The sequence below is a fragment of the Dasypus novemcinctus genome, chromosome 8 (assembly GCF_030445035.2).
Source record: "Dasypus novemcinctus isolate mDasNov1 chromosome 8, mDasNov1.1.hap2, whole genome shotgun sequence".
Lineage (NCBI taxonomy): Eukaryota > Metazoa > Chordata > Mammalia > Cingulata > Dasypodidae > Dasypus > Dasypus novemcinctus.
The window spans coordinates 59410315-59426542 of record NC_080680.1 but is presented as its reverse complement, the minus strand read 5'-3'; the positions used below and the strand labels follow the sequence as shown (position 1 = coordinate 59426542).

The following is a 16228-nucleotide window of genomic DNA, read 5'->3' as shown; positions in this document are numbered from 1 at the left end:
GATAGTGAGAAATTACTGCCAGAAAAACTAGGACAATTGTTTCTCTAGCCCAGGGAGGAAGAAGAGTTAGTACTGCCAGCTGCATTGAGGTCTGGAAGGACAAGGAAACTAGAAAAAGTGCCTGATGTGATTGAATAAATTGTCTTTTGGAAAGAGTAGTTCAGGAAAGTATGGGGTAGTATCCAGATTACAAATCTAAAATAGAGATGTTTGTGAGAAAGTAGAAGCAGTGTGTGCTGGGTTCATGGATTTCTCTTTCAAAAAATCTGTAGTAAAAATAAGCACAAGAAAGGTCTACTCTGAAAATATTGCAAGTTTAAGGATGTCTTTTATTGTTGTTATTGGGGAGTGGGTGATAGCTGATCATTTAAGAGTGGAGGAAAGAGTTCTAGGGCAGTGCTCATGAGGTGCCAGGGTCCTAGAGGAGTTGACATGGAGAGTTTGAGTATCTCTTGCCAGCCATACCCTTGTTTCAAGGTATAAATCCACATCCTGGTCCCTGCATACATAGGTAGGAATAATCGGACTAAAATGCCTGGGTTTTTTTTTGGTGTCCCATTTCTTCCTCTTCATCCTGGTCTCTAGAATAGCATCTGACTGAACAATTAAATGGTGTACCTGTTTACACTTACTTTCCACATACCTGATGGCTATATTTATTTTTCATTTCAGGCTTTTAATTTTCTTCTCTGAGTTTGTGTAAACTAAATTCCTTTAGCCTTTTTTATTTGATTTTAAATGCTTGTAGTTCAGAATAATATAATACATGTGCCTTGGTATTATTCGGAGTGCCCGGCAGAGAATGGGAGGCACTCCAATGTTTGCTGAAGGAAGACATGACTGTGCTCTCTAACATGAGAGCTTATCTGTTTCTTCTGTTCTCCACCGACTCCTTGGAAAGCACGTACATTTTTGAGATTTAACTAACTTTGTAGTTTTATGGAATAATTAAATTTTTAAAAGTATGTATGTGTTGGCAAGTGACTGTCTTGGTTCTGTTTTGTTGTGAATAGTATTTCATATTTTTATGCTGTTTCAAAAATGTTTAGAATAAAACTTCCTTTGAAGCCACAATAGTCTTACTCAAAATACATAAATATGTAGGCCATATTGTTTAAATATATATAATTCCCTTAAGGAACAATTGTGGTCTGTATAAATCTGATTTAAAATAAATACACCTTCTGGAATTCATAGAAACACAAAATGAATATTCCAGCACTTAAATGTTTACATACGAAAGGAGTTGAAGTGTTTTAAGGTTTGTATGTTTAGGTACAAAAAGTGGAATTCTGAAAAATTGATGATGATCTGAAAAGTGCAATTCCCAAATGTACCAGATGTGTATAAAGCTATTTAGGAAGAGAAAATATTTGAATCATAAACTAAGTGAATGAATGATTCAGCTATTGAGTAAATATATGTGAAAACAAAGCAAATCTATAGTTTCTTAATTTATTCTGGTCTGAATATAGTTATAATATTGATAAAAATGTGCTTTAAACATGCAAAATGAGGCTATTTTTGTAGAATAATAATTAAATATATTCTAATTAATGATTTAAAATATGTAGGTCTTTTATGTTAAAATGTAACCCTTAAGAGATGATCTCTTTTTATTGGCCATCCATTAATTTTGCTTAGTCAGAGTGGTATTTTGTTAGCATTTATGAAAATCTATATCTAAATTTATAATTGGGTAATTTTGTAAAGTGCCCTCTTTTTATTAGAAACATTTATGTTCTCTAACTTGGTTTTGTTGTTGTTATAGTATAATCATGTTGTGAGTTAATGAAGGAAAATGTTTAAACATTTTAACATACTTAACATACTTAACCTGGAAATATCTTATATATTGCTCCACAAAAACACTGTTGAAATTGAAATAAAAATTTATAGCAGGGAAGCAGATTTGGCTCAACTGATAGAGCATCCGCCTACCACATAGGAGGTCCAAGGTTCACACCCAGGGCCTCCTGACCTGTGTGTTGAGCTGGCCCACACACAGTGCTGATGAGCACAAGGAGTGCCGTGCCACACAGGGGTGTCCCCTGTGTTGGGGAGCTCCATGTGCAAGGAGTGTGCCCTGTAAGGAGAATCGCCCCACGTGAGAAAAGTGCAGCCTGACCAGGAGTGGTGCCGTGCACACAGAGAGCTGACACAGAAAGATGACGCAACAAAGAGAGACATAGATTCTCAGTGCCGCACGACAAGAATACAAATGGAACCAGAACACACAGTGGATGGACACAGAGAGCAGACAGCTGGGGGAAGAGGGGAACGAAGGAGATAAATAAAAAATAAATCTTAAAAAAAAAACTTATAGGAAGGGAGCTTGTTTAGCTCAGTGATTGAGCACCTACTTCACATGTACAGGGTCTTGTGTTCAATCCCTGGGACTTCTTTAATAATAAAAAGAAATTTATGAGAGATGCCCCTTATAACCTAAAATTATGTATATTATTTTTGCTTAATCAGCAGGGCTTTTTGGAGTCCTTATTCTTATTACCAATCCCTTTAATCACTAATTCATGCAGCCTAGCTAATGCATAATTGGACCATTGACATTGAAAGAGAGACCCCAAAATGTCAGGCAGATTATACAATTGAGTATTTCTCAGGAAGTAACAGCAGTGCAAATTAGGCATGGGGGTGAAGTAAGAAATGAATCAATAGTTTGGACTCCAACATCAGAAACCTAATAGAGACCCATAGATTTAATGTTATTTAATGAAGGGGAACTACTTCAGTCTTGCCTGAGCCAATGCATAGGAAACAGTAAAAGCCTGCTCTGTCTTATTCTGGCTCAACCATGCTAACAACATCTAACGTACTGTGTGTTATAATGATAAAATTTGTATACAAATCTAAATGATACCAGGAATATGTGCATCTAGATCTATGTAGTTTATAGGTATATAACTGCAGTTCCAGGTATCCCCATGCCTAGCTCCCCACCCCAAAACCAGTAATCATTGATTCCATATAAAATCAGTAAAGAGATTTTTTCTTGGCAGTTCAAGCAATTACAGTAGATTGTTAATCTGTGAATGATCAGAGTAAGTCTCCTCCATCTTCAGAATTTCCATGCAAATTAGAAATAAATGCATGAGATAAATTTATTAACTGTAGTCTAGGAGCACAGGTCAGCTTTAGCACAATTCTTAAGCATAGGTTTTTATCCATAAGTGTTACACTCCATTTATGCTAATTTTCTGTGGATTCATTTTATAATATAAACTAGTGAAGTGATTTTTTAAAAGTGCTTATAGAGAAATGAGAGAATTTTTAGTATGCTTTTCAGTTTTTAAGATACAATTAAAGATATAAAGTGTCACATAAATGGCTTTCTAGTCTACTTTAGATCTAAAAACAAAATTTAAATTTATTTTCTTACTTTAATGACAGACATATAAGAAGAATGGTTTTGCATTAAAAAATAATGAAAATGAAAGTAATATATCAAGGGGGAAAAGGCAAGAAACTGGAAAGTGGCAAATGAACAACAAAAGTATGGTAGGTCTTATTCGGCTAATGCGATTGTCTTTCAAAATGTATCTGAAAGATAAAGCCTTTAAATGAAGTTCAGCAGTAATATTTAAATAATATTTATATGCCACATTTTCCTTCTATGACAAACATCTCACTAAACATTATTAAATTAGAATATGTTAGAGGGAAGTGGATGTGGCTCAAGCACATGAGCTCCTCCCTACCACATGGGAGATCCCAGGTACCAGTTCCTGGTACTTCCTGGAGAAAACAAGCAAGACAATGAGCTGACACAACACGATACAACAAAGGGACACAAAGAGGAAAGACAATGAAAGACACAACAAATCAGGGATTGGAGGTGGCTGTAGTGACTGAGAACCTCTCTCCCACCTGGGGAGGTCCCAGGTTCGGTTCTCAGTGCTCCTAAAGAGAAGAGCAGACAGAAACCCCACAGCAAATGTATAGAGAGAGCAGATAGCGAGTGCAAAAAATGAGGGGAGCCGAGAAATAAATAAAATAAATCTTTAAAATATATATATATTAGAGTTGTTTGCATTATTGCCATTTGTATAAACTTAATACCTTAATTTTTTTGAATGCCCGGTGTTGAAAATCCAACATTTGTAGAGCATATAATCCTTTATTCTTATTCTGCTGAGTCAGCGTTTCTAATTTAAAGGTTATGTATGAATGACATAAGACATTGTTTTAGTGAACTTCATTTTGTTACATTTTTTGGTAAAGATGTATATGGTACGGAAATGTATTTTATTTTTATTTTTTTGAAATATATTTTTAAAACACCAGTGCAAAGCATTTAAAAAATAGAAGTTAGAGTTATTTATTAAAAATGCTGAAAAATGTAGTACCTTTGAACAGTGCTGATCCTCTTTTTCCTCCTTTATTTTCTAGGCCATCCGTTGCACACTGGTAAACTGCACGTGTGAATGTTTCCAGCCAGGGAAGATTAACCTGAGGACTTGCGATCAGTGTAAACATGGATGGGTGGCACATGGTGAGGAAAACCTGGGCTTTTTTTCTCATTCTTGTTATGTTCCTGTGAATGTGTGTGTTATTTTAGAGCAGTCACTGGCCTGGAGAAGAGAAGGGTCAGCTCTGCTCCGAGTGTTAGTTAACATTTAGCCCGTGGCTCTTGGAGGGTTTTCTCGACTCCAAGAAGAAATGCTGGGCTAGGCGAGTAGCTCTCGGCAGAAGGGCACAATGTTTATAGGACAGTGGGGTCGTGGGGTTCTTACTGAATATAGCAGCAGCCAGCAACTCAAGACTGTGTTTGAGTTTCCATCAAAACGCAAACATACCACAGCTGGCCTTTCACGGTCTGCATAGGGGAAGCTGGCAAATCCTCTTTGCTTGAGAACTCCTCAATGACTGTGCACCCTTGTCATATGTGTTAGGGCTGAGGTTCTCCTTCCAGATGTTATTAATTTTGTATGATCTAAGGTAGGTGAAAGAGTGAAGGGGAACATTATTTGGCTGGCATCTGAGAAAATCTGTAAAGACCTCTTTTCAGTGTTCATTGGGATTAGAAGTGGCTAATGCTGGTCAAGTGGGAACTCTGTACGGGTGTGTGTTGGAGTGGGGGTAACCCGAATTGTAGGCTGGAAATGCCAAGGCTTTTTGCCAGATGGACATAGCTGTTCCTACAATATACCTTGATTATATTCTTATGTACCATTTGAGATACTACGTTTAGGCAAAAAGAGAAGGAAGTAGGTAGAGGTATTTCCTTCATCTCCTGGACTGTAGAATTTAAAAGAATAGGTAATGTTTATAAAAGACATCCTGACTTGATTTTTTGACAGCCTGGGGTACTACCTCTTAAGTGGACATATTCTTCATTCCTAAGCAGTGCCAAATATCTAGTGGGTGGTATGTTTTATAAATTTCATGTTATTCTAGCTCAATCTAAGGTAACAACATAGGGTCATGCCTTGAAATGCTTTTCATTTATCACATACCTTGCATGTTGGGCCATGCATGCTGTGTTGCAAGGGACATTTTAGCCATGTTTCTGTGAAAAAAGGTGGTAGATATGGTAGCACGAGGGGAAGACACTGGAAGGGCTGTGCTGGGCAGACGTAGCCTCAACCCCATAATACTTCAGTGCCCTCAGGGGTGGATCTCCTTCCTGCCTCATTAACAACAAAGACCCATATCATTAATCACCCTCAGTCCAATCTTGACCAAGCCATGAGCTGCTGTTCTTTTGTCATCTATGTATATTATGGGATTTGACGATTTCTTTTCACTTCCCAAGTGCCCTTCTTTCCCTTAAGAAGTATTGGCTCTGCTAGGTATTAGGTTGTGTCTCAAGGCTGTTAAACATCCTGAGATAACTGTATGCAGTATGACCATAGACTGTCTTGGGGTCAAACATCCCGGCTCTGATGCTTAGATGGTACTTCATTTAATATCCCTGGATCTCAGTTTTCTTATCTGTAAAATAGGATTAATACTTACTTTTTCCATAATTTGAGAGAATTAGAGATAGAATAAATGAGACCTTCAGTAAAAAAAATACACGTTACCAATAACAAACAGGACAATGGATGAGCAATTAAGGAGGGTTAGTAATTGAACAAAGGATTTTTCATTTATTCACTCTCATATTTTCCAAAGATGCTTTTATTACCACCATCTGTCTACAGTTGAAGCTTTGTGAGTATAAAAGTTTACTCTGTTACACAGAGTTTATCTATCCAATGCCTATGTGCAGATAATATCAGTGATGGAATGAAAAAAAAAAAAAAAAAGAGGCATCCTTTCCGAATAACATGAATTATTCCTGGTCAGTAGTGGTTTCTTTCTGGTGGATGTGATTTTTGCAAAACTTCAGTGAGATATTTCTGTTACATCTAATGGTACTCTTCTTAATGTACCATTTGAAATTCTGTGCTCCTGAGATAATAATTTTGGAAATTCTCAGAGCACAGCAAAAGGAGTTAGGATTCTTTCCCCCACCGCCATTGTTGCCAGGCCTCTCTTGTTCCCTGCAAAGGGATTTTCTGTATACAACTCAAACTATGTGTATGCAGGTATGCAAGTCTTGCTCATCCCCTATTCCATAAGGCACAGGTAACAGGTTGGCTTCTAGATTTTGCATTGGCAGTGGGGATGAGAGTGCCCACTCTTTTTGCCCCTAGTGTTTTCAACTAATTGCTTGTTCTCTTCCTCTGAAATACAGCAGTCTACCTGGCTTCTTTACATAGTAGAGTGTCCTATTTGTAGGGCAGAGAGGAAGTGTCTTGGCTTTTCTAGTGTATGATTTTCTCTGAAATTAGATGGAATGGCAATAAGACTACTAGGAAAATTTCATGGAATTGTTTTAGGTAGCACTGAACACAATCTGTTATTGTAAAAATATGTACTTTAGTGGTAATGGTTGCACACAATGAATGTAATTCATGCTGTGGAATTGTATACTTAAAATATAAATTTTATGTTCTATGTTTAGCACAATAAAATGTAAAAAATATATTTTATTATCTGCTGCTAAAAAATATCCAAATGTGAAATTCAGTTATTCCATGTAAAAAGATTAATTTTTAATATAAAATTGCATTCTGCATATACTCTTCATTATATTTGTTGGCTTCTTTTGAATAAATTATTTCCTGTTTAGTGGCATCTTAAATTTCCTTGAAAGGTTTTCGAATTCATGGGTCATTATATCATAAATATGTGTATGTATATGTTTACAAACACACTCCCTTTATTGCTGTACGGATTCATTCTCAAGCCTACTTGAATTGTAGACCTGGTTTACAAAAATCTTAAGATGTTTAGAGAAATGAGAGAGAGAGAGAGAGAGATTAATTCATCGTACTATATAATACCTGGATTTTGAATTACTCATTGAGCTGCCAATTCAGAAATTACTTCTTGAAATCTTTAGCACCATTGAGTTGAAGGGAAAAAAACAAAAACGTTTCTTGAATACCAATAGGTATTTGCCACTGAATTCATAAAAGAATTTCCTACCACTTTTCTCCATTAATGAACCTAAGCTTTTTCGCTTTCATAATAGAAACCCAGGGCTTTATTGAATTTGGCTTTTATTTAAGGGAAGTGTTTTTCTTATAAGATGGCCATACTTATAGTCTATAATTATAGTTAGTAAGCCAAAAATAGCCTAGAGTTGTCATTTCTAATTGTGTCACATTTCTGCTCTCAGAGTTCTTACATAAAAGACCACACCCTATTGCATGTAATTCACACAGCAGCTCTATGGTCTTTTCCATTGTCGTCTTTATGTTTTTCCTTTATTCAGCTGAAATAATACAAGAGAGTCTTGAAAAAAATAAGGATAAATTCCTACAAATTCAGTTCTTTTTTAGTTTAAAGTTGCTGAAGTAAAATAACAAGATCAGAATAGTTACTGCTGGCAATCGAAGTGTTCTGCATTATCTCGCGGTGATGGATACAGGACATGTTAAATTTCATCAAAAATTTATAAAAGTGTATGCTCCAAAATGTAAACCATAATGTAAACCATTGACTATGGCTAGTAGCTATTTTTCAATATTTGTATATCATTTGTAACAAATGTACCATCCACAGTACATTAATAGGGAAGGGGAAAAGAGGGAGGATTTTTGGTATATGGAGTACCCTATATTGTGTATGTAACTTTACTGTGACCTAAAACTTCTTTGAAGACAAAATGAAGAAACGTAAGACACTGGGGAAGAAATGGAAGAAAATGCCACTCTACATACAGGGCAACAGATATTACAGTGATGAAAGGCAAAATGTAAAAAAAAATTTTTTTTAAGTATTTTTCATTTTTAAAAATATCCCATTTTTAAACTTTATTTTAGTTTTTCTAAATTATTATATATTTTATTTATGTTTAAACCTACCATTATTATTTCATTTTTCTATTAATTGAGTTTGGCAATATTCTTGACTTCATTTTTTTTAATTTATTGAAATATATCACTCATATAAATATACATAAACAATAAGTGTATAATAGTTGTGAAGTTACAGACTAAACATATGTAACATCAAACAAACATATATAACATCTCACTGTACCACCAATAACTTGCATAGTTTTTAAGCTTTTTAAACTAATGATGAAAGAGCATTGGCAAATATTACTACTAAACAAAATAGTTTTCACCTAACCAATCTGATTCTTATTATCTTTGTATCATTTATATATGAACATACATAAACAATTAAGTGTATAGTAAAAGTTGTGAACTTACAAAGCAAACATGCATAACTTCATACAGGGGTCCTATACATCAACCCTCCACCAACACCTTGCATTGTCATGAGACGTTTGTTACGAACTCTGAAAGAACACTGTCAAAATCTTATTACTAATCATAGTCCTTTCTTACATTTGGTGTGTTTTTCCCCAACCCACCCTATTATTATTTTTTAAATATATTTTTTTATGACAGAAGTTGTAAACTTACAAAACAATCATGTACATGTGCAGAATTCCCAAACAACACCCCTCCATTCACATTGTGGTATGTCATTTGCTACAGACAAAATATCATCTGATGGTTACCATGTCTATAGTGTACATTTGGCTCACATTTTCCATACTGCCTCTGAGTCAACACAGTACATCTTTTGCATAGATGCAAGAATATTATATTATTACTACTAACCACAGTCCGTAGGTCACTCCAGCTGTATTTTTCCCATACTTCTCCACATTCCTATCACCCTGCAGTAGTGATATTCATTTGTTGTAGCTAACAAAGTACACTCTTGCATCTGTACAATCAACCACAATTCTCACCCACCTCTTGGTTTACTTTGCCATCCAGTTCCTAGATTATTCTCAAGCATTCTATCAATTGGCATTTACATAACTAGACTACTATTTTCAGTCACATCCCCATTTATAAACTAGCTTTTACTCACTGTGCGTTACCATCCACTCTATACATTTCCACAATTTTACAGTAAAGCTAATTAAAATTTCTACTTACATTAAACATCAGTAGTCTACTCAGTCCTTCTCTTACCTCCTTTAAGAATCCACCACCTACCACCAGGTCTTGAAGATATTTTCTAATAATTTCTTCTAGAGTTATATGGTTCTTGATTTTATTTTTAGCTTTTGATCCATTTTGAGTTAGTTTTTGGATAAGGTATGAGACAGGGGTCCTCTTTCCTTCTTTCAGCTATTGACGTCTAATTCTTTCAGCACCATTTGTTGAATGGATTGTTCTGCCTGAGCTGTGTGAGTTTGACAGGCTAGTCAAAAATCACTTGACCATACCTGTGAGGGTCTGTTTCTGAACCATATATTTGGTTCCATTGTTCTATCGTGTCTGTCTTTAGGCTAGTACCATGCTGTTTTTACCACTATAGGTGGGTATTATGATTTAAAGTCTGGAGATGAGGGTACACTTTTCCTTTTTATGATGTTTCTAGCTATTCAGGACTCCTTACCCTTCAAAATAAATTTAATGATCGTGTTTCAACTTTTTCTTGAAAGCTGGTGTTATTTTTATTGAGGTTGCATTAAATCGGTTTATCAATTTGAGTAGAATTGACATCTTAGTAATATTTATTCTTTCAATCCATGAGCATGGAATGTTCTTCCAGTTATTTAGGGCTTTTTTGATTTGTTTTAACATTGACTTGCAGTCTTCTGAATACAAGTTCTTTACATCATTGGTTAAGTTTATTCCTGACTATTTGAGTTTTATCTGTCATATTTTATTTTCACCACTCTTTTGACACTTTTAGTTACTTTTATTGATATAATCTTCATTTCTAGACTCTCTTCCAGGCCCCTCTTTCTTGTCTTTTCTTTTCAGGCTCTAGCACACTCTTTAGTAGTTCCTGAAATACTGTTCTCTTGCCTAGAAATTCTCTCAGTTTCTGTTTATCTGTGAATATTCTAATTTTGCCCTCATTTTTGAAAGACAGTCTTGCTAGATATAAGATTCTTGGCTGGAAGTTTTTCTCTTGTAGTATCTTAAATATATCGGAGCACTGTCTTCTTGCCTCCCTGGTTTCTGGTGAGAAATCAGCACTTAATCTCATTGTATATTCCTTATATGTTATGCATTGCTTTTCTCTTGCTGCTCTCAGAATTCTCGCTTTGTCTTTGGCCTTTGACATTCTGATGAGTGTGTGTCTTGGAGTTGATCTATTAGGATTTTTTTTGGATGGGTTCCGTTGTGCTTCTTGGACAGGGATATCTATGTCCTTCAATAGGGTTGGGAAATTTTCTACCATTATTTCTTTAAATATTCCTTCTACTCCTTTCCCTTTCTCTTCTCCTTCTGGAACACCCATGACACGTATGTTTGCACGCCTTTTGCTGTCATTTAGTTCCCTGAGACTTTGTTCAATTTTTCCCTTTTCTTCATCTTTTCTTCTGTATGTTCACTTTCAGGGGCCCTTTCTTCGAACTCACCAACCCTTTCTTCTGCCTCCTCAAATCTGCTATTACATGATTCCAATGTTTTTTAAATTTCCTTTATTGCACCTTTCATTCCCATAAGATCTGCTATTTTTCTATTTATGCTTTCAAATTCTTCTTTGTGGTCATCCAGTGTCTTCTTAATATCCTTAATCTCTTTAGCCATCTCATTGAATTTATTAAAGAGATTTGTTTGAACCTTTATAATTAGTTGTCTCAACTCCTTTTTGTCATCTGGAGGCTTATCTTATTGCATTAACTTGGCCATATCTTTCTGTTTCTTGGTGTGAATTGTAATTTTTTGTTGGTGTCTTTTCATCTGGCTTCCTAGTGTATTTAATCTGGGTGCAGTTATTCTCTTTAGTTCAGGGCTTCCTATCATTTCTCCCTTGCTGTTTGTGCAGTAGGAGCCAAGCACATAGTTGGTACTGTAAGCTGCAGAGGCTCATGCTGCCCTCATTGCACCAGGGACTGATGAAGCTTCTTCCAACTTTCTCCTTTGCCAGGGGTAGGGACAGAGCCACAGCTGTGTGGAAAAATCCATGTGCAGGCCTAGACTGTAGTTGCCCAGAGAGACTGATGAAGCTTCACATCCCTTTCTCCCCTGCCTGGGGCAGGGATTCGGCTGCTGGTGTGGGCAGCAATCTATGCAGTGCGGGTCCAAGATGACCGCAGTTGCCCTCGTAGACTTCTGATTTTCAATCTATGGCAGCTAAAGTTACCTGCAGTTACCTATATAGGCTGGTGCAGGGTTTCTCAGCAGCCTCCTGCCTGCCAGAGGCGGGGCTGAAGCCTAGGCTGGGGCTGCAGGCTGATCTGCATGAAAGAAACTGGTTCCTGCAGACAGTTTCAGTCAGCCTGGCTTCCCCTCAGGCTGGGGGCAGAGTCAGAATGACGACTATTGACCTCTTTCTGACTTGGGCTGGTTCATACCCCACGGTTCTCAGGGTTATCTCTTAACCAGCCAACTCTACCAATCGTAGCCGAAATCGGCAGCCAGCGGTCTCCTTCTGCCCTGTTTCTGGAAAATGGAGCTTCTAATTCACATCACAGAACAGCTCCTGGGGTGGCTCGTGCCACGTGTAGGATAATCACTGGCCTCCATGGGTTGGCTGGTAATTTCCCAGAGAGGCAGGTGTCCGCAGCTTCCTCCCTGCTGGAGGTGGCACTGGGGCCTAGGCTAGACCTGCAATATGATCTGGATGGGAAGAAGCTGGTCCCCACCAGCACTGGGATTCTCAGTCCACCCCATTTCCCCTTGTGCCGGGTGCGGAGTTAAGATGACAGCTCCTGGCCTCTTTCTGACTTGGACAGGCTCAAGCTTTAGCTGTTCTCAGGATTATACTGTAGCCCACTGAATTTGCTCATCAATAGCTGAAATTGGTGCCCAGCCGTCTCTTCCTCCCCCGTTTTGGGCAAGTGGAGCTTTCGATTCCAGCTGCGGAACAGCTCCCGAGGAGGCTTGTGCCTCCAGTGGAGGATGGGCACCGCCCTCCGTGGCGTGGAGCGCTCTCCTTAGTCTTCTCTGCAGATGGGCAGTCTCCTCCGTCCACTCCTTCAAAGAAATTGCAGGATGCTCTTCTGGTCTCCTGTAGCACTCAAACAGGTGCTTCAACTAGCTCCAGAGAATTCTGGGTGTTTGCTAACTGCCCCGTAGCAGGTGCTGACTCTAGGAGCTCCTTACTCCGCCACCATCTTGTTGGTTGTCCTTGACTTCATTTTTTAAGAAGTTTTTAGTCACAGAACGGTTTCAACTATGGCAGGGAAGGATCACTGATGTGGGGTATCAGTGATGGGGGATACATGGGAGGAACATATAAATATATTCAAATGTTCATGGGGCAATGCCACAGTGGGTGGAGATTTACACAACAACTGAAAGAATGTTGAATTTCCATCCTCGGGAGCTCTGCCACATTCTCTAATGGGACAGTAACAACCCCCCAAGTAGAGGGGCAATGACTAGTGGTCCATTTGTGATCCCTAGATATTGACAACTATGCTTATGAGCCTTTGCTCTTGAAATTGCAACTTAGGCAAGTGTTGTAGGGTGCCTAAGAGCTATCTTCTGAGAGCCTTCCTGTTCTCAAATGTGGCCTTTCTCTAAGACAAACTCAGTATATAAATACATTACCTTCCCTCCCAGCATGAGACATGACCCGCAGAGATGAGCCTCCCTGGTACCGAGAAATTACGACCAAGCACTGGCTGGTGATGCAACTGGAAAAAGACTTGAGTAGAAGGGGGAAAAGGTAGAGATCAGTTAATTTATATGGCTCAGAGACTTCTTCAAAGTGATTTTGGAGGTCATCAGAAATGTAATGCTTATGAATTACATCTCAGCAGGATCTCATAGACTGCCAAAGTAAAGACTACCCTAAAGAGTCGGGCTCCTGAGGGCTCTCAAGACACCTAGGTCCTGCAATCATGGCAGATAGCTGTGGAGTTTGGTGCCTTTCCAGAGGGCCCTGGATTAGAGTTTGTGTTCCCGAGTGTGACAGAGTTGGACTCAGATGTGTCTTCTCTACACATACCTCTTCTGTCCTTTTTATTTGAACCTATAGTTGGTGCTAGAGTTAGTCGATGTATGTCCAAGAGACTTGAATCTCTGGGCTGTCCATGTGCCAGCTGGGCCTTGAGCCTCAGCAGAGTTGCAACACCTAACTCTCTAGTTCATTGGACTCACCCAGGACAACTAATAAGGAGGTGAGGATGGAAAACCACTATACCAAGGAACTGAGAGAGTGTACAACTGTAAAAGAGAAAGTCCCATCCATCAGCCATATGGGATTGAAGCCTCCTCTCAAATAGAGGTGGAATGGGTATCATCATCCCAGAATTCTCTGGAATGGGGAATAAAATGTGGACTAGAGTGGACTTACTGGTATTCTTCTATAGACTTATTGTGATTCCAGCAATAGAGGAAATTATATGATTGATGTGGAGACAGTGGCCACTGGATGTGCTGAAGTCAGGGAGATGGAAAAAGAGGTGTAATATGGGGGCATTTAAAGGACTTGAAATTGTCCTGAATGACATTGCAACGACAGATATAGGCCATTATATATCCTGCCATAACCTACAGAATTGGGTGGGAGAGAGTGTAAACTACACTGCAGACTATAATCCAGTGCTCCAAAATGTGTTCATCAATTGCAATGAATGTACCATACTAATGAAAAAAGTTGTTAGTGTGGGGAAAAGTGGAAGTTGTGGAGAGTGGGGCACATGGGAATCCCTTATATTTTTTTGTGCAACATTTTATGTAATCTAAGTATCTCTTAAGAATAAATTAAAAATATATTTTAAAAATATGTAAGAGCAATAATGGGCTTCTGTTCTGTTTATGTAAATGTTTATGTTGGTAGAAATTTAGTTTGTTGAGTTTTGACTCTTTCCCCTTTACCACTAGAGGGGAAACCATATACTATTTGCAGAAATGAGACTTCAGCTAAGGTTTTTACGTGGTCATGAAAACTGGCAAATTATACCTAATATACCTAGTGGTAGGTGAGGGTGAATGGCTGAGAGGAAGATTACTCCCTACTCATTGTCCTTTGGAGAATCTCTGGTTATAATGAGAAGTATTAGCAGTAGGAATTTTATTGCCTCTCTGAAATGTTGGCAGCATAAGAGAACCACTGTACTAAACCATTTTGATTATTATTATTTTTGTTATTTATTATTGGCTAATTAATTTTATGTCTGTAGACTGGAAAAAGGTTTTATTTCTAAATCATTAAATTAAGGTAAATAAATTAATGAAAAATAAACAATATTGTCAGTGGATTTAAGAACTATTTAATGATAATCCAAGACACCAGGAAATGACTATTTTTTCCATGGTGGTATATATTTGATTTCTACATTTCATAACAGGTGGACAGATTTTAGAAAGAAAACATCTTTAGACCATTTTTTCTTTATAGATCAATAATCTTCACTTCTGTTGAAGTGCATTATAAAACTGCTTTTTAAAAGAACAATTCCATTTTTTTCTTGGTTGTATCTGGCAAGCATTTGGTGGAAATATGAGACTTGATGAATAAAAACATATTATGTAGTTTAATGATCCCCACAGCAACTTTCTTGGTGTAAATGATTCTCTTTATAGAATGCTTTATCTTTAAACCAAAAGAATGTGCCATTCCAATAAGCTGTGTGTGAATGCTAGAAATTTCATTAACTTATAAGTGATCCAGATTAACAGTAGTGTTATTTCCTGTGGCCAACGTCTGCCTGTGAGAGAATGCTTGTTACACTGGAATTCTTGAGACCTTTCCTTATTATTTTCTATAAATGTGATTTCCTTTTACTACTTGGAGTTCATTCCAAGGAAAGACAGTCCTATGTTATTAGTTTAATTATTTGCTCATCAAGCCAATTGCTTTCCTGCCGGTATTTTATCCAAACTATTCAGATCTTTTTTATGTTAAATGAGCAGGCTTGGCCTGCATCATCTGTACCATCAATTAATAGATATTTATTAAACATGTACCATATGTGAAGTATTGTGTGAGGTATCCTTCAGTTCTTCAGTCGGTGTCACAGGAAATGGTGGGAAGTATAAAGTTGATTTAGTGTCACATACCAACCAGCTTTATGGTTAATGTACTGTAAGACTTAATATTCATGTAATCCATTAATTTCAAACCTTCCTTTTTTTGTAATTCACTGGAAATAATTTCCTTTCCTTTCCCCCCAGTGTCATTGAATTTGACTTCTCAGCATTTACTTGAGATCTTTATAGAGACCCTCACCCAGACAGAGATGCCAGATAAAATATAGGACATCCAGTTACACATTTAGAATCATGAGATCTTAGTATTCTGTTTACAAATTCCTCAAATTTGTTGGAGGAATGGTACTTTATAAGGGCTTAAGCAGGGCAGATCAAAACTGGTAATTTTTCATTTTATCCTATGAAAGGTCACATGTCATATAGACATTTAGTAAAATTTGTCCCAGTCTGTGTTCTGCATACAAATTGTCTAAACATTTCTGTAAGTAGTTTGTCCCTAACTGGTAACTCTGGAATATTTTCCCTGATTGAGTCCAATAAGCAGCATCACTAAAGTAGTAGTAACCTTTCCTTCTCTTGTCCTCTTCCTCCCTAGTCTTCTTTTCACCCCAAATAGAAAGTCCTCTACTGTAAGCAATAAAGTGTAACGTTTCTGTGACTTCATGCTCATTCTGAGAGATTCAGCAGCAGTTTCTGTGTGGTAATTTCTAAGTTGTCAAGATAAAGAAAGGTGGGTGAAAAAAACCGAGTTTGCTTTGACAGAGGAGTATAATACTTCCAGG

The 16228-nt window shown here is 37.5% G+C and overlaps 1 protein-coding gene across 11 annotated transcripts in view; it reads left to right on the top strand.

The window, feature by feature from the left end:
- The window catches only part of BNC2 (basonuclin zinc finger protein 2), a 454270-nt gene that overhangs the window by 288752 nt on the left and 149290 nt on the right, over nucleotides 1-16228 (top strand). For all 11 annotated transcript variants that reach the window (XM_058301895.1, XM_058301894.1, XM_058301892.1 and 8 more), the window contains one exon: nucleotides 4408-4510. In XM_058301895.1, the coding sequence (XP_058157878.1) occupies nucleotides 4408-4510 (103 nt within the window). The remainder of the gene's footprint in view (nucleotides 1-4407; nucleotides 4511-16228) is intronic.